The sequence below is a fragment of the Saccopteryx bilineata genome, chromosome 3 (assembly GCF_036850765.1).
Source record: "Saccopteryx bilineata isolate mSacBil1 chromosome 3, mSacBil1_pri_phased_curated, whole genome shotgun sequence".
NCBI classification, from domain to species: Eukaryota; Metazoa; Chordata; class Mammalia; order Chiroptera; family Emballonuridae; genus Saccopteryx; species Saccopteryx bilineata.
Window position 1 is genome coordinate 196500306 of NC_089492.1, and position 20413 is coordinate 196520718.

At 41.4% G+C, this 20413-nt stretch overlaps 1 protein-coding gene and 1 pseudogene across 2 annotated transcripts; one reads left to right on the plus strand and one right to left on the minus strand.

The window, feature by feature from the left end:
- Positions 1-5798: 5798 nt before the first annotated feature.
- On the plus strand, positions 5799-16688 carry SERPINB1 (serpin family B member 1). 2 transcript variants are annotated; one of them, XM_066268521.1, is made up of 7 exons: positions 5799-5947; positions 7061-7236; positions 12579-12716; positions 13227-13344; positions 14597-14739; positions 15209-15376; positions 16183-16688. In XM_066268521.1, the coding sequence occupies exons 2-7, from the start codon at positions 7069-7071 to the stop codon at positions 16582-16584; spliced, it is 1137 nt and encodes a 378-aa protein (XP_066124618.1). In that variant the 5' UTR covers positions 5799-5947; positions 7061-7068; the 3' UTR covers positions 16585-16688. The 2 variants fall into 2 exon arrangements, with proteins under 2 accessions (XP_066124618.1, XP_066124619.1); XM_066268522.1 differs by lacking the exon at positions 5799-5947 and adding an exon at positions 6586-6721.
- Positions 10152-12063, minus strand: LOC136328696 (AP-1 complex-associated regulatory protein-like; annotated as a pseudogene).
- Positions 16689-20413: the final 3725 nt, after the last annotated feature.

Below are 20413 nucleotides of genomic sequence, written 5' to 3' on the forward strand. Positions count from 1 at the left end.
CAGTTGTCACATGTAAGTACAATCAACCGGCATTTGTCTTTCCCTGTTTCACTTATTTACTCAACACAGCATCCTAGGTCCATCCACGCTGTTGCACATGGCAAGGTTTCATTCTTTTTTATGGCTGAGTCATGAAATAATAATGTTTAAAAAATTCTTAAATCACCATCCCCCCCATATACTTTGCTGGAAAGTCCTGGAAAAATGCTTCCTTTTTGAAGGTTTGTTTATTTGTTATCTGAAAGTATCCTGAAAAAATAAATCAACCATATAAAAAAACACTTTTTTCAGATATACTTCTACTCTTCAAGTAATATGTAGCAAAGACTTTGTTGGGAAAATTAGGGAACTTATTTCATCATCTCTTCATTGGCCGTGGGTCTTTCCTGGAGGGTAGGAGGAAAAAAGCACTACAGCCATTTTCATAATAAGAGTTCTGTTTTTTTGTCTTGGTCAAATCCATCTCGTACAGTGGTGGGTACAGGGTAGTTAATGGTTTCAGCACATAGAGATGATATTCGGGGAAGAAGGTAACAGGGAGGGTCCTGTGTTCTGCTCTCATGCAGTAAGGGCGCACTGTGGTGTCTGGAAAAGATTACTCTGACATTTCAAAGGTAAAAAGGTATGTTATCTTACATGCAAAAAAGACAATACATAGGCTTAGTAAAGGTAGAGACTGACCTTTGTCAAGGAAGCTGCAGGCCCAGGATGTGACTATTGGCCATGACCAACTTTTAGTCAGCAATTTTTAAGGTTACTCTTGGTCTCTGAGTTTGTAAGGCTCTCCATGTTGGCCTCACCTGAGCTTGTCAAAATTAGTAGGTCATTTCTTTTTTCTATACACTATAGATGGCTTCTAAATAAACAATTGAAGTTTACATGTACCAAAGGTGTGCTAACACTGCTAAACAACAATTTTGACACAAGTTGGTGGGTTTTCCTGCACCAAGTAATTTTCCAATTTTCAAGACACTGACTGGTTGTTCTATAATCTAACTTAGTTTTAACAATAACTTCCTGGAGTTGGCTCAGCCCCCTCAAATTAAGGACTCAATCTCATGAGACTGTTTCAAATTTAAATTGCCAATTATATGTCTCAGGTTGTTGACATTTACTTCTGATTGACCATATAAATTGAATTTCTACAACCCCATCTATAGGCTCAGTAATTTGCTAAAATGGCTCACAAAGCTCAGGAATACAATTCACTTTCTTCCTTTTTTTTTTTTAAGGTTAGAGGAGGGGAGATAGAGAGACAGACTCCCTCATGTACCCATACCAGGATCTACCCAGCAACCCCTAACTGGGACTGATTGTCTGCCCATCTGGGGCCATGCTCACAACTGAGCTACTTTTAGTGTCTGAGGTGGAGGCTCCACGAAGCCATCCTCAGTGCCAGGGCCCAACATACTCAAATCAGTAGAGCCATGGCTGCAGGGGAGGAAGAGAGAGAAGGGGAAGGGGAGGCGAAGCAGATAATCACTTCTCCTGTGTGCCTTGACTGGGAATCCCACCTGGAACTTCCACAGCTGGGTAGATGCTCTATCACTAACCTAACCGTACAGGGCTGCCAAAGCAATCTTGAGAAAGAAGAACAATGTTAGAAGTATCATGTTCACTAACTGATACCAAACTATAGTACAAATCTATAGCAATCAAAACAGCATGGTACTGTTTAAAATCAGACATCTAGATCATGACGGATTGTTTAATAAATGGTGTTGGGAAAACTGGACAGACATATTCAAAAGAATAAAACTGGATCACTTTTTATACCGTATACAGGAATAAACTCAAAAGACTTAAATGTAAACCCTAAAAGCATTAAGTTCTCAGAAAAATTATAGGCATAAACTCTTTAACATCATTAGTAGTAGTGTTTTTTTGGATGTATCTCCTGAGACAAGGGAAACAAACAAACAAAAGTAAACAAAAGGGACTATTTAAATTGAACTAAAGAGTTTTTGTACAGCAAGGAAAACCATGAACAAAATTAAAAGCCAACCTACTGAATGGAAGGAAGTAAATTGCCAATGATCTACATATCTGATAAGGGGGTAATACCAAATACACAAGGAATCTTACAATTTAACACCAAGCGAACAAACAAAAACAATCCAATTAAAAAATGGGCAGAGGACCTGACTAGACATTTCTCCAAAATGGACATAGAGATGGCCAACAGACATATGAAAAGATGCACAACATCACTAATTTTCAGGGAAATGCAAACTAAAACCATAATGAGCTATCACTTTGCACCTGTCAGAATGGCTAGTATCAATTAATCAACAAACAACAAGTGCTGTTGAGGATGTGGAGAAAAAGGAACCTTTTTTTTTTCCACTGTTGGTTGGGATTGTAAATTGGTGCAGTCATTATGGAAAACAGTATGGAGGTTCCTCAAAGAATTAGAAATAGAACTACCTCATGATCTAGCAATTCCATTTCTAGGTGTTCATTGGAAGTACCCAAAACACTAATTCAAAGGACATACGCATTTTTATGTTCATGGTAGCATTATTTACAATAGCCAAGATGTGGAAGCAACCTACATGTCCATCATTAGATGAGTGGATGTAGAAGAGGTAGTACATATCTACAACACATTATTACTCAGCCATAAAAAGAATAATATCTTGTTGTTTGACACAACATGGATGGACCTATAGATATTATGCTAAGTAAAATAAGTCGGACAGAGAAAGACACAAACAATATTATTTCACATATATATGGAATCTAAAAATCAAAATATATTAACAAAGAAAACAGAAACAAACTCATAAATGGGAGGAGGCTTGAGGAGATGGATAAAAAGGGGATGAGATTTAGTACAAACTGTTAGTTGCAAATATTCGTGGGTATATAAGGTACAGCATATAGGATAAGTTAATAATATTGTAGTAATTATGAATAATGTCAGGTAGGCACTAGTCTTATTAGGGTGATCAGTTCATAAGGTTTATAAATGGCTAATCATTATCTTGTAAACCTGAGCCTAATATATTACCTTCAATGTAATTGAAAAAATATAAAAAGTAAACAAATCTACTACATCAAATTGAGAAAAACAGGTATTTTTACAATATCCAGTTTCTCAATAAATATGATACAGTCCTTCATTTAGTTTTTTAAAGAACTTCTCTTAATGTTTAATTTTTTTTCTGTATAGAAGTTTTGACTGTTTTTTAAAATATATATATTTCCAGGACTTGACTTTTTGATGCAATTTTAAGTGGTAGCTTTCTTTTAATTTCATGTTCTGTTGCTAATCAATAGAAATACTGATACTGAGGCATTGCCTTGCTAAACATGCTTATTAAATCTAAGTATAGAGCTGAATAAAATAGTGCACTTATTCTAATGGCCACATATAGAATGTTGCCCCTTTCAGATTTAGTACATTTTTTATTCTGGTACAAAGTATATACAAAAATTGACTGTATTTGGGGCTATTAATTAAGTCTCAATACATTTCTGAACAGTAAAATAATATAGAGATCAAGATCTCGAACCACAATACAGTTAACCTAGAGGCCAATAACACAGACAATTAGTTCTCAAACATTTATCTACTGGTGCCTGCTTGGTATTTTCTCCTTGCCATGGGTTTTATGAATCTAGCTGTGGATCTTAGACAAATTAATACTACATCTTCTTTATTCTGCACCTTGAACCAGTGTTTGATGTGTCATCACAAGTGAGAGGAGATGGGAAAGGCTTTGTGTACAAGCCTCTGACTATAATTTGGGTGGTAGACATGCTGGATGACACAAAGGGCCCCACAGCTTTAAACTTATTAATACTGTTGGATGTGTGTGGAAGGAGACAGGGGAGAGACAGGAAATAAAATAATCACTAACATTCTATCTTTTTTGTTGCTACTATTTAATAATTACGGAAAAGTACATAAATTATGTATACAACTCAATGCATTATCACAAAATTAATATACTTGTGTAACTGCACATCAAAAAATGGCATGTTATCAGTACCCCAGAAGCTGTCCCACTTACAACTCTAGGACCCGAGACTTGTTCTAATTAGATATGCTAAGACATCTGACATGGAAATGATTGTCACAAAGGAGAATTTATATCCACAGTTTCCTAGAAATAAGAGCATTAGACGCCACGCCACATAGGACCTGGGAAGCACCCAGGTCAGCCAGGAGGCAAGAAGTGGAGAAGGCAGAGCATGGCCCAGAGCTCTTACTGGGGTTCCTGCAGAAAGGAATGGGCAAGGCAGGGTAGGTATGTGAAGGTTAGGATTAGATGGTTTATGTAATTTTGGTGGACTGTGGGCTATACCAGTGGTCTCTAGATGCTTAGTACTTGGCACTGGGGTAGTTTAGAGCAGAGGGAATATTGGTTTGGCATGGAGGAGTTTGATAAAGGACATATTTGAGAGTGTGATCATCAAATCTGCATCAAGGTGCACTTGCCAGGGTGCCAAGGAAGTCTTTATCTGTTTCTAGGAACTAGTTAGCACTGGTAGAAGCAGTCTCTCCAGCATCAAGGCCCTAATTACCAGAGCACCAAGAATACAGTAAATAAAACAATACAGTTAATGTACTCCCCCTTCTTCTCTGAAGAGAACCTTTCCCCTGGCTTCAAATGCTGTGGATTAGTTCTGCCTGTTTTTGAACTTTCTATAACCAGAACCACACAACTCTATGTTCTTTCATTCAACAGTGTATTTGTGAGATTCAGCCATGATGCTGTTGTGGACGAAAAAGGGACCACATGCTGAACCTGACAAGCTAGGGGAGGCGTGCATGGTGGCCTTGCAAACTCAGAGACCTAAAGTAACCAACCACACAGGATGGTCTCAAATGAAAACTTTCTAACTCAAAGCAGATTGTGCCAGGTAGTCATGTCTTGAGCCCGCATTTCCCCCTAAAAAAGGTCAATCTTTACCTTAACTGAAAAATACCTGATAGAGGTAACTTTGGAATATCAAAGTAACTTCCTTTCTTCCAGACCCCTCAAAGCACAACCACTGCACCAGGCCAGAGACCTCATCAGCATTTTCACCAATCAGTAAGAACAGCTCCATTCTAATCAATCAGGACTGTGATTTTTAGACCAAATTGTGAGGATTTGAAGTCCTCATTTGCATGATGGTGGAGCAATCAGAATAAGAGGTGGAGACTTCTGGCTCTTGATAAATCAGTTTCTTTCCAGCTCTAAGAGCTCATTCTCCCTCTCAACCCAAGGCTGTGTTTCCCGGGCTGGAGCGGGTGGAGCAGACCAGAGCAAAGCCGGTCAGCCAGAGAGGCCACCGTGCTGCCACGCTGTTAATAATTGAGATGTCCCACCCCACTGCTGCTCTCACAGCCCTACCGTTATCACAGTTGGGTTGTGCACACTGAAGAGTTTCCTGGCTCGCCACACCCCAAATCCGGGGCTCCTGTTGCCGCTGAATTGCTGCTGATGACCATCAGTTGACAGAACTGATTCTGTCTCATCTTATCCTGGAGGTCCTCAGCCCACCCCCGCCACCGCGAACAAACAAGACAAAAACAGAATTTGTAGTATATAGATGAAATTCAGAAGGGGCTGGTTGGCCCTCTAAAAGATGGCACATTATGTCATCTCAGTCATTCACATCTCGGTAAGAAATAGGCCGTCAGGTCCTTGCCAGGGATCCGAGTTTGCCCAGACTCAAAAGGAGCTGATCCCCTGAATAGGGTACTACTGCATGGAGTCCACCCTCACCTAGGCTTCCGCATGGCAATGCGCAGACTCCCAAGAAGAGATCTAGAGGGAAGGGTCAATGCTGCCCTCGCCCCGCCTGCCCCCCGCCAGCCACGCCCAGCACCTTCCACACCCTGGCCACCCGCATCCGCCTTCCAGCCTTCTGCAACGATATAAGGGCGATACCTGTGCTGGACTCATTGCCAGATCCCCCAGTTCCGCCCAGCCCACGCAGCGATCAGCGGGTAAGGCTGTGGCCAGAGGCCCATCAGGGAAGGAAGCAGGACTGGGCCGGGAGGGCAGGAGACGGCTGCACGGGCTGGAATCTGCGAGCTGCCTCGGCCCAGCACCGCCCTGGACTCAGGGCAGCCCTGCTTGTTCTCCCAGACTGCTTCCTGCGCCGCCCACCCGCGCCCGAGGCGTGCAGTCCCAACTGTGCGCCTCGCCCCACCGGCGACCTCCCGTGCTCTGCGGGGGGAACGAGGGGCGGAGGTCCAGGCCTTGTGGCTGGAAGCCAGAGATGAAGCCTGATATCGGAATTTATTTTCCTTTTCAAAACTCCTTCCTCCCTGTGCTGTTTGTGACCGTTTCTATGCAGAGCGGGCCCAACCCGCTTCTCATTGCTGGGATGGCGGGAGGGAGGGAGGCAGAGGGGGCCCAAGCGATCCTGGAGATTAGCCAACAACAATAAAAACTAAGTCTCTAATTTACCCGCGAAGCAGCCAGCACAACGATTGTGGGGCAACTACAGCTCAGAGGGAAGTCACGATTGGTAAACAGGCGGTTGAGCTGAGGTAGAAGACCGGGTCTCCCACACTGTGAGGGAGTGTCAGAGAGGATACTTGTCACCGTCTTCCTGGTGTGCTGAGCCATCTGACCCCGGGACCTGTGTTGGGTTTTCAAACTCTCATATCCATTACCAGCTATGGGACTTGGGCTACTGAAATTCTCTAAACTTTAGCAACTGAATCTTGAAAATGAGAATCATATCACTTCGCTGGAATTTGCTTTAATGTGTAGTAGGTGGCTATGATTTTCTAACAGAAACATTCTTATATCAGGTAAAGGGTGGGAAATGTGTGTGCTCCCAAAGGTAGTGGGAAAGGCCCAGTCCTGGCTGCTGTGTCTGCAAGGCCAGAGTCCCTGGGATACCCTGGGTCCTAAACCTGGGTCGCTGATGGATCCTTGGCCAGTTACTCCTAGTTCCCACATTTGTGCCCCTGAGACAGAGTTACTGCCCTCTTGAAAAAGAACAAAAGAAGAGAAAGTTCAAGTTTCAGGGTGTTTCAGGGAGGAAGACATGGAGAAATGTCATTGCCTAATTCACTGGGTTCTTGGGCCTCTGTTGTGTGTTGTAGCCTTCACCATGGAGCAGCTGAGCACGGCAAACACCCGCTTTGCAGTGGACCTCTTCCGCACCCTGAGTGAGAATGAGCCTACTGGAAACATCTTCATCTCTCCCATAAGCATTTCTTCAGCGCTGGCCATGGTCTCTCTGGGGGCCAGAGGCACTACTGCGGCACAGATGTCCAAGGTCAGCAGAAACAAACACACACAGTCTGGTTTCCTTGCAAGCCTGTACTAGAATGTGCCTCTGAGCTCTTTCAGCGTGTTTAAAAACCGCCCTTCTGTGTTCTACAACTATTCGTTATGAGGCCACACTTTCAGAAAAGCCCCAAGAACAATTCATTTTTATGCAGGTTTTCATTCACCATCGAGTTTTTACTGCGCATATACTGTGTGCCAGGCCATGTTTTCCGTTAGGCTGAGGATATAGCAGTGAAGAAAGCTACAAAAACCCGTGTATGGTGCTGCTTCTGTTCTAGTGGGCAAATCTTTGACAGCATTTCCTTCCTGACTAGATTTTCCAGTTTCTGCTTTGCATGTGACCCCACTACTTATAAATAATGCCTGTTATATACTGCTACTTGTAAGCACAAATGATACATAGGAAACCCACCAACATGGAGAAGTCAGTGCTCTTGCCTTTTTGAGGGAACAGGGGACCTTGTGATTCTGTTCGCCTGTTGCCTGGCACCAAGTGCCTGTGCGTGAGCAGGAGGGCCCTTCAAGGGGAGGAGAGAGGTGAGGTGTGGCTGCTGCATAGAAAGAACCAAGCCCTGGGTGGTATGGCTAGTCACTCTCACAACAGGAGAAGAAGCAGTAATGCCCTTCCTTCCACTTGGCATCAGTGGGTGTGGAGGGCATTTCTGTGCTACGTGTTCTTTAATTCTGAGAGGGGAACTCGGGTTCTCTTTGAAATGTAGGGGAAAGGAGTGGCCAAAGTGAAGGTCTTTCTAAAGTACCAGTTTTCTAACTACTGGTTTTATGAAAAACCAACCGTCTTTATCACTGCAGATATGACAGCATTTTAAAGGTTTCCAAACTCCACTTTTTATTTTAACCCCTGGTACCAACTGTTAGTTGCTTCTTGCAGGGTAATATCAGCTTCTATTTTAAGGTTTTCCAAGGACTTTATTACCTTAGCAAAGAGTATTTTTAAAGGTTCCCCCGCATTTTCATTAAAAGATTGATCGTAGCAACTATTCAAACATTCCATAACTCGCTGAGTAATTGGACTTTGTACATTGTATAGGTTTGTTCTTTGTGTGTTAAAATAAGGAACCAGTCCAGTCCTCATAAAACCATAAATGGATGCTTGATTTATAACATGAGAATTAAACTTTTGCTAAATATGAAGTTTATAGACATTATTTTTTAATGACTTACCAATGCTGATAGTGTAATTTTAAAAATCCCTCCGTCTGTAATATATTTGTGTTCCTGCATAGATGATGAGTCATTTTTAAAGGTACAAATGTGTTTATTCACAATCCTTAAGAAGTTACCGTTCCTTTAAAAGTTCTTTATGAACAAAATGCCAAAAAATTTAGAAGAGTAGCTATGCCAAACCAAAAATATACATCTGATGTACACAAACTTTCAAAAGCATAACACAGGCAATGTAAATATAGATTACCTTTAAACTATTATCCATGACATAGCAACAATTCAAATTATGTTGACAGACATAAATAATAACATTACCTAATATGTTTACATATTTAAAGCATCATATTGCTATCAGATAAAAAAAAGAGAGATAAAACTGTAGATGTCATTTCCTAGCAGTTCAAATATTGAAAGGACCACAAGATTTTTTTTTAAGTATAGCAAGAACTTTAAGTTACTATTTACATCTGGACCTTCCTATATTTTTAGGAACATGCACTGTCATTGTCACAAGAAAAAGAAAAGCACAAAAAAGTAACACTAAGGAAAAAAATCAAAAGTCCGCTTACTAAAATCATATCAATCCTCAGCAAAATCAAGACAAGCAATTAGGGCCTGACCAGGCCATGGCGCAGTGGATAGAGCGTTGGACTGGGACACAGAGGACCTAGGTTCGAAATTCAGAAGTTTTGGCAACCTCAGGGTATGGCAACCTCAGGGTCTTGAACCTGGGTCCTCCACATCCCAGTCCAATGCTCTATCCACTGCACCACCACCTGGTCAGACTGAAATACCTGTATTAACTTTTTAGGTTTTCTTTTCTTACGAAATCATGAACAGAGAGTATAGTGTGTAAAAAGCTTTCTAAAACTAGCCATTGGAAATATAAAATTTTTAAAAATGACACCTGGTTATTTAATATATCGATTAACTGAAAGTCAACATTCATTTACAGTGCACATAAAAGGAAAGGAAATACCTAAGTATATTTATTTTCTTTCATTTTACTTTTGAATACCAACAGTAAGTGTCCAAACTGAAAGCTTATTTTTTCATATCATGTCCTTTGTTTCAGACTGAATTGACATTATCATACTTGGATATGCAGTAAGTGTAAAAAGAAAATGATACTTGAGCATTTCTTCAGGGTCATCTAGTAAAATTAATTGTGCTTACTACTAGATAGGAAAGGTTAAGTAAGTTGTAGGAATATTAACGCTGGGAAGAGAATATTGTTCTAAATCTGAATGTGGTGGTCCATCCTCAGGTTCTTTCATGCCTCCTGAGCATTAACACAAACACCTTAGTATTTTCATAGGTAGCTAATGAAATAAACTTGCAAAAAAATGTGCTAAGTAAAACTAATAAACTATTTTAAAAAGAAAAATCTACAAATAGTAAACAGGAATTCCACAAAGGAGTTAAGATAAATGTAATGGATAACACGACAAAACCATTAAATTGTTTTTGAAAAAACAGAAGGCAGATGAGACTTAAAAAAACAGAAGGAAATGGCACTTAAAATTCTGAAGCAATTCAGATACACCCTTCATCGTTTCTAATACCATTTACAACATGGTTTCTGCCTCGTTAGGGAAAAGGCTCAGCACAGCAACATATACATTCTGGTTGGTTTTTAGCATTTGGTGGTGACTGCTGAGCAGGGTCGCAAAATTTTACCCTTTTCTTTCTATTGATCTCTACCATCGGACTGCTTCATGCCAGAACCAGACAGTTTAGTATAGGGCTTACAAATCCAGAGTACTCAGAATTGTAATTATCATCCAGGGCCACACTCGCGAAATCGCTCTCCCACTCCTGCCCTTAAGGGTCCCCAGAAGCGGATGCAGGGTGACTCCGGGCCTCTTTGCTGCTACAGGGGGGCAGGCGCTGCCGGGAAAATGTCTTGCCCGTCTTAGAACGCTCTCTCACTGGAAGCATTCGAATGCCTTCCTTCTTCATTCTCCCACGCCAGATCTAAAGATGTGCTGATCCTTGCCACTAGTTGATGTAGTAGTTGTAGTCATTAAATCATGACAGCTTTCTGGATTTGGTGTCAACACTGTGGCATCTGATGAGGCTCTACTACTTGGAAACACTTTACACACTGGGACTTTCTATTTCAGAAGACCAGAGCCGTCTTCTGGTCCTAATCGTTGGGCACCGTTGGGCACCGTGGAGGGGCATCCTGCACCTGCGCTCAGCCTTCCTCCCGGGCCTTTCACTACTTTGCTCCCTGGCTGCTTCCCACTGCAGCGAAGAGAGCTTCTCCCCAGTCTGAGCTTCTCTTCCTGTAATGCTAACTCTTTGAATTTTCATATCAAGACCTGTCTGTTTTTCTTTTCTTTTTTTAAATTTTATTTATTCATTTTAGAGGGGGGGAGAGAGATTGAAAAGGGGGGAGCAGAAAGCATCAACTCCCATATGTGCCTTGACCAGGCAAGGGTTTTCAACCGGCCACCTCAGCATTCCAGGTCCACGCTTTGTAAGACCTTCCTGTTTTTCGGCAATAGAATCATAATGCCTCTCTCTGAAGTCAACTGTTTCTTCTTCCCCAGTAAGAGGCCTAGGACAGCTCCCCCTACGCGTGGTTCTCACGCTCTGTGGTTAAATGCGTGACCACCCCTGGGGCGTGTTCTAAAGCCTGTGGATCCTCTGTCGGCTTTCCCAGGGCCGTCAGCAGCAGTGTGCCGGGCAGCCGTTCTCTGCCGCAGCCGCCCCGCTCCACTGCTCTGCCCGGTCCGGCTGGCTGCCAGCGGCGTCTGAGCCGTGCAGGACTACTGGCGCGGGAACCCACTGTGGATGGGCGGCCGGAGCCGGCAGGCGGCGTGGGGTAAGCGGCTGGAGCAAAGGCGGCGCCTCTCCCGCCGCCGCGCAGTGGCTGCCCTGCGAGGAAAGGGAGGGAGCCCGGGCTGCGGGCTCTGGGCCCTCCCGCCGTGCGCAGGGCGCTGCGCCCGTGCCAGGGCCTTTCCGGGCGATGATCCTTATTTTCCTGTTTATTTCTGAGTACTTTTCAGTAAAACTGTATTTGTTACAGAGTTTACGTATGAACGACCATTTATAATTTTCTTTGGGGAAAAAAGAAAAAGCAGGCATGTATGTATAACTATTTAGCTTATTAACCACTCATATTTAAGGAACTATAATTTGTAACAGAAAGTGATGTGAAAACAGCTTCTAATGGAATTATCGTCTCGCTGTTAGGCTAGCCAAAGGAGACAGGAGAGGCCTGGTAAGTTTTTAAAGAACTCTATCCATGCACCTGACAACAGACAGATGGGCTGAGGCTCAAGTGGCATCAGCCCTCAGCAAGAGAGAAGGCTGTTGGTGTTACAGGCATTTGCTGACCTGGGGGTTGGTGCACCTGGTAGGTTCAGATTAGCATATTCTGATCTCTGGCCTCCTCACAGACTGTCTCCTTTTCTCAACCCTTGGGCTCCTCTCCAGTGCCTTGCCCGAGGACACTTCCCAGATCTACCATATTTCCCATGTATAAAATGCACCTTTTCCCGAAAAATTTGGGGTCTAAAATTGGGTGCATCTTAAATAGTGGTTGTAGTGTTTTTTACTCACATTTCCTTTTTTTTGCGCTTGTTTTTGCACTCACTGTTGTGGACTGAATCGTCATCAAACACAGATGAGGACAAGCTACTAATAGATGGGAGTTTTGAAAGTGATGAGTTGTATACATTTTATGATGAATAAAACTTGAGTTTCAATACTTTATGTAATAATTTTTTTTTTCAAATTACGGGCCCCAAAATTAAGGTGTGCCTTATACATGGTATTTTCTTATACATGGGGAAATACGGTATCTAGGGTTAAGGGATTTGCTTAAAGGAGGGGGGGGGGCTTCAGATGTGGGAGCTCCTTTAAGGAGGAAGTTGCCCAGCTGGAGTTGGGGTGAGAGGAGTTCGAGTTTTTAGGGGCCTTGGACCCAAACCTAACACTCACAGAGCACAGAGCCTACACTTTAGATTCCCTGCTATTTGTTCTCCAGTGAGAAATTAATAAAAGATTGGGCTAGGAATTATCAATAATTAGTAATAAAAACACATTATCTTAATTTGGTGGAAGCAAATGCCAAGAAATCAGTTGCAAAATATGTAAATGGTTATAAAAAGAATGTTTTCTTCATTTTAGGGTCTGTATTTCGATACAGTTGAGGAAATTCATTCAAGATTTCAGAGTCTGAATGCTGATATCAACAAGCATGGAGCTCCCTATATTCTGAAACTTGCTAATAGGTTATATGGAGAGAAAACCTATAATTTCCTTCCTGTAAGTACTTTACATTCATGTGCTAAGACTCACTGCAGACCTTTTTTTCAGCACAAATCAAGTCACAGAAGTCAGTCTTAATTTCTATAAGTATTCAGAAAAATGATACAAAATAAGAACATATGATATGATTTTTAATTTTATAGTTTTCACAGTGAAAAGATGGTGGTTTTACTAAAGCAAGAATGAATTCCATAATGCACTTCCAAAAACAACCAGTATACACTTATCTATGAAAACGTTAGTCAAAGTTGGAAAAGAATTGGGAAATTTTATGCAACACCAAAACTACTGAACTATACAATTAAAAATGGTTAAGATGGTATATTTAATGTTAAGGTTTTTTTGTTTACCAAAATGCAAAAAGTACAAGAGTTAGAATTTTTTGTTACAATGAAATTTATGCGTTAAAGGACAATTTATTATATTCCTTTTAAGGATTTTAGAAAACCATTTTTGTATGTAGTAGGAGTTATTCAGGATGTTTTCTTTCTTTCCTTTTCTAAATAGGAGTTCTTAGCTTCAACTCAGAAAATGTATGGTGCTGAGTTGGCCAGTGTGGATTTTCAGCATACCTCTGAAGATGCAAGAAAGGTGATAAATGAGTGGGTCAAAGGACAGACAGAAGGTAAGAGAATGGGCCCAATGCAGTCCTTAACACACTCATCTTTCTCTCCCTCGTTCCACTTTCTCAACCTGCAAACGATTTCCGGCGCTTTTCCTCTGTCCTGATCCTGACCTTGGAGGTAAACTCTGCCCCTGCCTAGTGCCAGACAACTTTCAAATGTAAAAATTCCTCGAAGTGGAAAATTCAACATGATTGCACTGAAGCAACTAATTATTTTCTCCTCCAGTAAGTTCCTAAAACTACATTTTAAAGTTATAACTAACATTGAATGTAGAATAAAATGATAAAGTTTTGAAGAAAACCCATCCTGGCTCAAATTATGGAAAAGAGTATTTTTGACACAAACTGCTATGGCCACAGATATCTTGGCCAACATCTTGTCCAAGGAATCAGGGTGGTAGGTGGGACTGACTCTCTGTCAGCTGTTTCTCCACAGCAGTTCCCTCTAACTAGTCATGGAATGAGTCCAGGCACCTACTGAACACCTGTCTCCCATATAAGAAATTATTCATGGCCACGCTGTGGTCACAGGGGAAGCTTGTGTTTCGGTGGGGAAACTGTCCTGCCTACCCTTTGGATATTTGTTAAAATCTTTTTTGTGAGAGTAGCTTCTGCTTGGAGGAATTGAAGAAGTTATTTATTCACTAGTGCCTAAAATCATTTTTGATAAGGAGTATTTTTTAATGCCTGGAACAGAGTGGCCATTCACAAAATAAGGCTCATTATTTTTTCATACACTCCAGAAAAGAATTTTCCTGTTTTTAGCCCTTGAGCCCTTTAGTTGGTAGGGCTTTCCTAACTTAATATGTTAAAGAAAATTAAGTAAAAAGTATAGCTTTGAATTGCATTTCAGTGCTGATCAAATGTCAGTTCAAATTAGAATTCAGGGCCATGGCTGGTTTGCTTAGTGGATAGAGCGTCGGCCTGGTGTATGGATTCCTGGGTTTCATCCCCAGTCTGGGCACACATGAGAAATGACCATCTGCTTCTCTTCCCCTCCCTCTCTCCCTTCTCTCTCCTCCCTCAACCAGTGGCTCCATTGGTCCAAGCTTTGGCCTCAGGCACTGAGGATAGCTGGGTTGATTCCAGTATCTGCCTGGGGGAGTGGGGGGGGGGGGTTGCTGGATGAATCCTGGTCAGGGCACATACAGGAGTTTGTCTGTCTCCCCTCCTCTCACTTAAAAAAGGGGGGATGAAAAGAAATGGAATAGTTGTATGTGAATTTTAAAAAAAATTTACTTTATCTCTTTAGGGAAAATTCCAGAATTGTTGGCCGCAGGTGTGGTTGATAATATGACTAAACTTGTGCTAGTTAATGCCATCTATTTCAAAGGAAACTGGCAGGAGAAATTCATCAAAGAAGCCACTACTGATGCACCATTCAGATTGAATAAGGTGAGGTTGAACCTACCAGGCGGTGGTGCAGTGGATAGAGTGTCAGACTGGGATTTGGAGGACCCAGGTTCAAGACCCCGAGGTTGCCATCTTGAGCGCGGGTTTATCTAGTTTAAGTAAGGCTCACCAGCGTGAACCCAAGGCCGCTGGCTCGAGCAAGGGGTCACTCGGCGTGCTGTAGCCCCCGGTCAAGGCACATATGAGAAATCAATCAATGAACAACTAAGGAACCGCTCAAAGAATTGATGTTTCTCATCTCTCTCCCTTCCTGTCTGTCTGTCCCTATTTGTCCCTCTCTCTGACACTCTCTGTCTCTGCCACACACACACACACACACACACACACACACACAAAGAATAAATAAGGTGAGGTTGAGGTAATGTAATTATAAAACTGCTCTTTGCTCCCAAAGAATGTGATAATGATGTGCATAACTTGTGGTTTGGGTTTTTTTTTTTAAACTGTTCAGAAAGACACAAAAACAGTAAAAATGATGTATCAGAAGAAGAAATTTCCTTTTGGCTACATCAAAGACCTTAAGTGCCGTGTTCTGGAACTGCCTTACCAAGGCAAGGAGCTCAGCATGGTTATCCTGCTGCCAGATGACATTGAGGATGAGGCCACAGGTCTGAAGCAGGTAACGGCTCTGTGCTCTCATGCTTCATGTTTCCTCCTGATTTGTTCTGCCTTGGTGGATGTTGTGTGCTAGGTGCTTGTTATGTGACTACTGATGTTAGTTGACTTTCCTTTCCAATTCATCGTCATTCCTTTGTGAGTTAGCCTATTGGTGTTTGCTACTCTGAAGGCCTAAGTTTAACTTTTCCATTTAGTACTAACAGTAATAATATAGCTGACATTTATGTAGCACTTATTGTATGCGGGTGCTTTATATGCATTAACTTATTTAATCATGCAGCAACAGTGCTATAAGGAAGGTACCCCCACCCATTTTAGAGGAGGAATTAGGTCCTTTTCTATTTTTACTTAGGAGCTAAATTTATTAGAGATTACTTCAGCACTGTGAATTCACAGAAAACCACAGTGATCACTAGAATTCAGAATAAATAGAAGAAAACTTTAAAACTTTCCCTTGCACCACTCAAGCAATTAAAGTAATAATAGCCATCATGGCCTATCACAGTAATCCAGTGTGGCAGAGGTTGAAGAAAGCTGGATGGATGAGTGGATGGAAGACAGTTGGTGGATCTGATGTCCAAAGTTCCTGTCACTTGGACCCTTGTTGGTCGGAACATAGTTCTGTTTTATTATCACTGGTTGCTGAAAAGAAATGAAATCCTGCAAGTGGAATCTGTTTTGGCACAAAACATGAAGGAAGCTAAGTAGCAACTAATCCTATGAGTTTGTTTATTTAAATAGTTCTTTATTACCTTGCTTATGTGACATTGTTCCCACACCTCTTCTTTTTGCCCATTCTAATTACAGATTGAGGCACAACTGACTTTGGAAAAACTGCATGAGTGGACAAACCCTGAGAATCTGGATCTTATTGACGTCAATGTCCACTTGCCCAAGTTCAAGCTGGAAAAGAGCTACAATCTTAACTCCTACCTAGCCCGCCTGGGTATAGAGGATCTCTTTACTAGCAAGGCCGATCTGTCAGGCATGTCAGGATCCAGAGATCTTTCTATATCAAAAATTGTCCACAAATCTTTTGTGGAAGTGAATGAGGAGGGCACTGAGGCGGCTGCTGCCACAGCAGGTATCGCTGTCTTCTGCATGCTGATGCCAGAGGAAAATTTTATGGTCGACCATCCATTCATTTTCTTCATTCGACACAATCCCTCAAATAACATCCTGTTTTTAGGCAGGCTTTCTTCCCCTTAGAGACCGTGGAAATAAATGCAAAGCCATGCTCAGAGCTTTATTACCTGCACTTTCAATGGTGATAGTTTTCATCTATCTTTAGCAATAAAACTACCATCCCAGAACAGATGTTTTATTTTCTTCATTTGGTCAGCACTGTTGGCTGTTTATACGTATTACCTTTGGAATGGGTATCGATTTTCCTCTTTTTATATGGAATGCTTTCAGTGATTGTTTTGAATGCATCCATAAGATGTGGAGATTCTTGACAATATAATACTCTATGAAATTGCTAAACTCTTTTGATAGCCATGGGAAAATATATAATACTATAGTTTCACAGATAGACTTCTGGAAGCATTGAGAGACACTGTGACTGTTGAAGGGAGGGGCTTAGAATATTGAAATACAGAAGAACAGCTCAACTAAGGGTCCCGGTTATGAAGATAAATTTGCCTTGGTCAATGTTTCCGGTCCTTTGTTTACAGAATTAGTATTTTATTACAGCCCTACAGTTTTCAACTTACTGAAGATCCGCCTAGTGAAAATCTGCCTTCCCTTTTTTATTCTTTATCCTGCCCGATGTGTAGATTGTGTGTGATCAGGAGTCGAGAAGTAGGTGTCTTATCATAAAAGATGTCAAGAAACTGCAAAGAGAATAATAGAGTAGGAGAGACTGTTAAGCAGAGAGGGGGTGCAAAGATCTTACTGTTAACCAGCTTTTTGTGTGTTTCCTGATAAAGGCTCCTGACCTCCATCAAGTTTTCTTCTTCACCACTAAAAATAGATATGGAAGGCAGCCAGATTTTGTGAAGTCACAGTTTGGGAGGACTGGCTTCCAAATAGCTTCAGAATTTTGATATACCAGAAACACTGCCTTAGAGAAAGTGATAGCCCATCTGGAGGATAGATAGGAGAATCTGGTTGGATATCACAAAATCACAAAATTGAGTGCTTATAAAATCACCAAAGTTAAATCAAATGTGGTTTCCACATTGGTCTGTTTCTTTAAACAGATTACTGCCATGTTCTTGCCATATCAAATTCTTCCTTACTCAGAAATAAGCCGTTACATGGTAATCCCGAATTCTCATCTGACCATAGCTACTCTTCCAGCTTAGGGCAGGAAAGGACTCGCTGAAGCTTAATGAGGACTGACACTGAGCAAGCCCTGGAGCTCTAAACATGACATTTGTATTAACACCAGGCTCATAAAATAGGTGGTGTTGTCTTCATTCTAGAGATGAGAACGAGTAATCAGCCTTGGATCTCAAGAACAAGGAGTCATGCCTCAAAACCCTGATTTGTCATAAGCTGAAGTCATTGAGTTTCACCATTGAGTTTCATGCAGAGGGCTGAGAAATGCTTTCCAAGCCATTCTAAGACATTCTTGTCTTTCACTGTTAGTATTCTGTTGTCACCTTCAGCTGTGAATCTCAGCCAGTTTTTCTTACCTAGGAAGTTAAATTTAATGGGATGACATTGATCAACAGGAGTACATAGGTTTCAGGTAAACATTTCTATAGCATTTGAACTGTTGATTTTGTTGTGTGCCCATCACCCAATGTCAAATCCTTTTCTGTCACTATATTCTCTCTACTCCTTCTCCCACTTATCCCCACAGGCCCCTCCCCCTGATAACCACTTCACTTTTAACTATGTCCATGAGTCTCAGTTTTATATCCCACCTATGTGTGAAATCATATAGTTCTTTAGCTTTTTCTGATTTACTTATTTCACTCAGTATAATGTTCTCAAGGTCCATGCATGGTGCCATAAATGACAATATGTCATCTTTTCTTATGGCTGAGTAGTATTCTATTGTGTATATGTATATGTACGACATCTTCTTTATCTAATCCTTAACCGAGGAACACTTTGGTTGTTTCAAACATGGTGTATAGCTCCAAAGTCTGTGCACTGAGCCACCACACTGCACTCAGTATAATTGTGAGATGGGGATGTGTTCAAGACAACTCGGTAAGGTTTACTCTACGTCTTGAACATCATTGCTGAGGTTGATGCCTTAATGCTCCTGGGAACCACTGTATTAATGTCTTATACTAGTGGCAGAGTCTTTGTTGTCGGGGAGTCTTTTAACAAAGGAAATGACAGGATGAGCTCAGCTGCACAGGACTTTCAACATAGGGTCAGGTTTTATTTAGAATAGACGTGAGGGGCAAAAGGAGATGAGCACTGGTATGTCAACTGTAGAAACCACATTCCTCATTGGGGGAAAAAGAGAATGTGAGCTCAGTGTTCTGTAAGCATCTTCAAATCCTGGTATCTTGTAGCCTTTGCACCTGAGTATGGTCCTGTTTATGAATGGGATTCACTCGCTGTGTCATCAAGCCAGCAAAACTCTTTCAAGCTTGCAAAGCAAGATATTGGGTACAATTTGGGTAATTCCTGTGACCGCAGTTGATCATTCTGCGTGAAAATATTATGTACAGCTTGAGGTACAACTGTTGCAGGAGCGACCCCATAGAGGATAAGACACTCAGACAACTTAATTAATGAAGGGAGGAGAATTTGTTAGTAGCCAGCGCAACTCATGAGACTAGTAGCTCCAAAATGCGAGCTCCCCGAATTAGTGTTTTCTCACAGGTTATATTCCTTTACAGTATCTAAGTAATGGGCACGTGATTTCTATGTTTAAGGTTTCCCGGGGGTTTCCAGATCACAGATTATAGCTACATACAGATCCTGCTTTTCTTACTTTGTATTGCAAGTGGCTCTAAGCAACTATTTAGAGAATGTAGTTAATTTATAACTGGCAGACTCAGTTATCCCTGCTGGCCCCTTTTCCTTGTATTCTTCTGGTTTCTCTGCTCTCAAAACAAGAGGGAGGCTTGCTCCCTCCTCACAACCATAAAAAAAGCCACAAAATGTTCCAGTTAGCAAAAATGCTACACTCCTCAATTATGCAGAACCCTGGGGCCTTATGTTTATAGGATGGTTCATATTTATGGAATGAACTGCGAGAGCTGCATCCTTTGGTTCTTTGGAAAAGCATTTGCCTTAACCCACTTATGACATAGATATTTTCTAGTGCAGACATTTATGAACTATTATCAACTATTGCTCAAGGCTTATTATTGAATATGGCTCTATCTCTTTGACAACCAAACATGTTGCCTGGCAACAATTTCTTTGCTGACTTCATATCTCTTTCTTTTCCTTATTTCTATAACTTCAGCAAAGCTCTCTGTATTCTGTTTCTCCTACACAGAATAAAATCCCTTTTTTATGTTCTTAAATTATCAGGCAGTAGCAATTGTGATAGACTCATCAGGCTTAATTATAAGATAAGAAGTTGACGTTTCACTGCCATTATTGCATTTCAACTTTGATTTAAATTGAAGCATTATGGGACAAATACCTGTTGATTTTTTAAAATGTCACCTGCGAAGCCTGTGGCCAAATATGCATTTATACTGGGGGAAAGCAATGGTGGTGAAATTTCACATTTCAGGTTCAGGGTTGTGTGCTGTCAGGAATTTGGTTGGAACTGATTTTTTTTGGAGAGCAGAAAGAGTACATAGCCTTTTAGATTTCCAACACAAAGCAATAAGGCATGTTTTATTTTTCTAGTGGCAAAAAACAATGGGAGGTTCTTAAATAGTTCTTACTAGTGCAAACTTGGAAGACACTGAGCGCTTGTCCTGAACCCAGGCTGGTTGAGACCAAGTAGAAATGCTGATTGTGTTCCTGGAGGAGTCCAGCTCCTTTGCCGCTGGAGACACTGCATGTCCTTGGCTAATGCCTGAAATCCCATGGCTAAACTGCATCCTCTTACCTTATTATTCTTTAAAAGAACAATGTTTACTACAGAATAATAGTTTTGGGT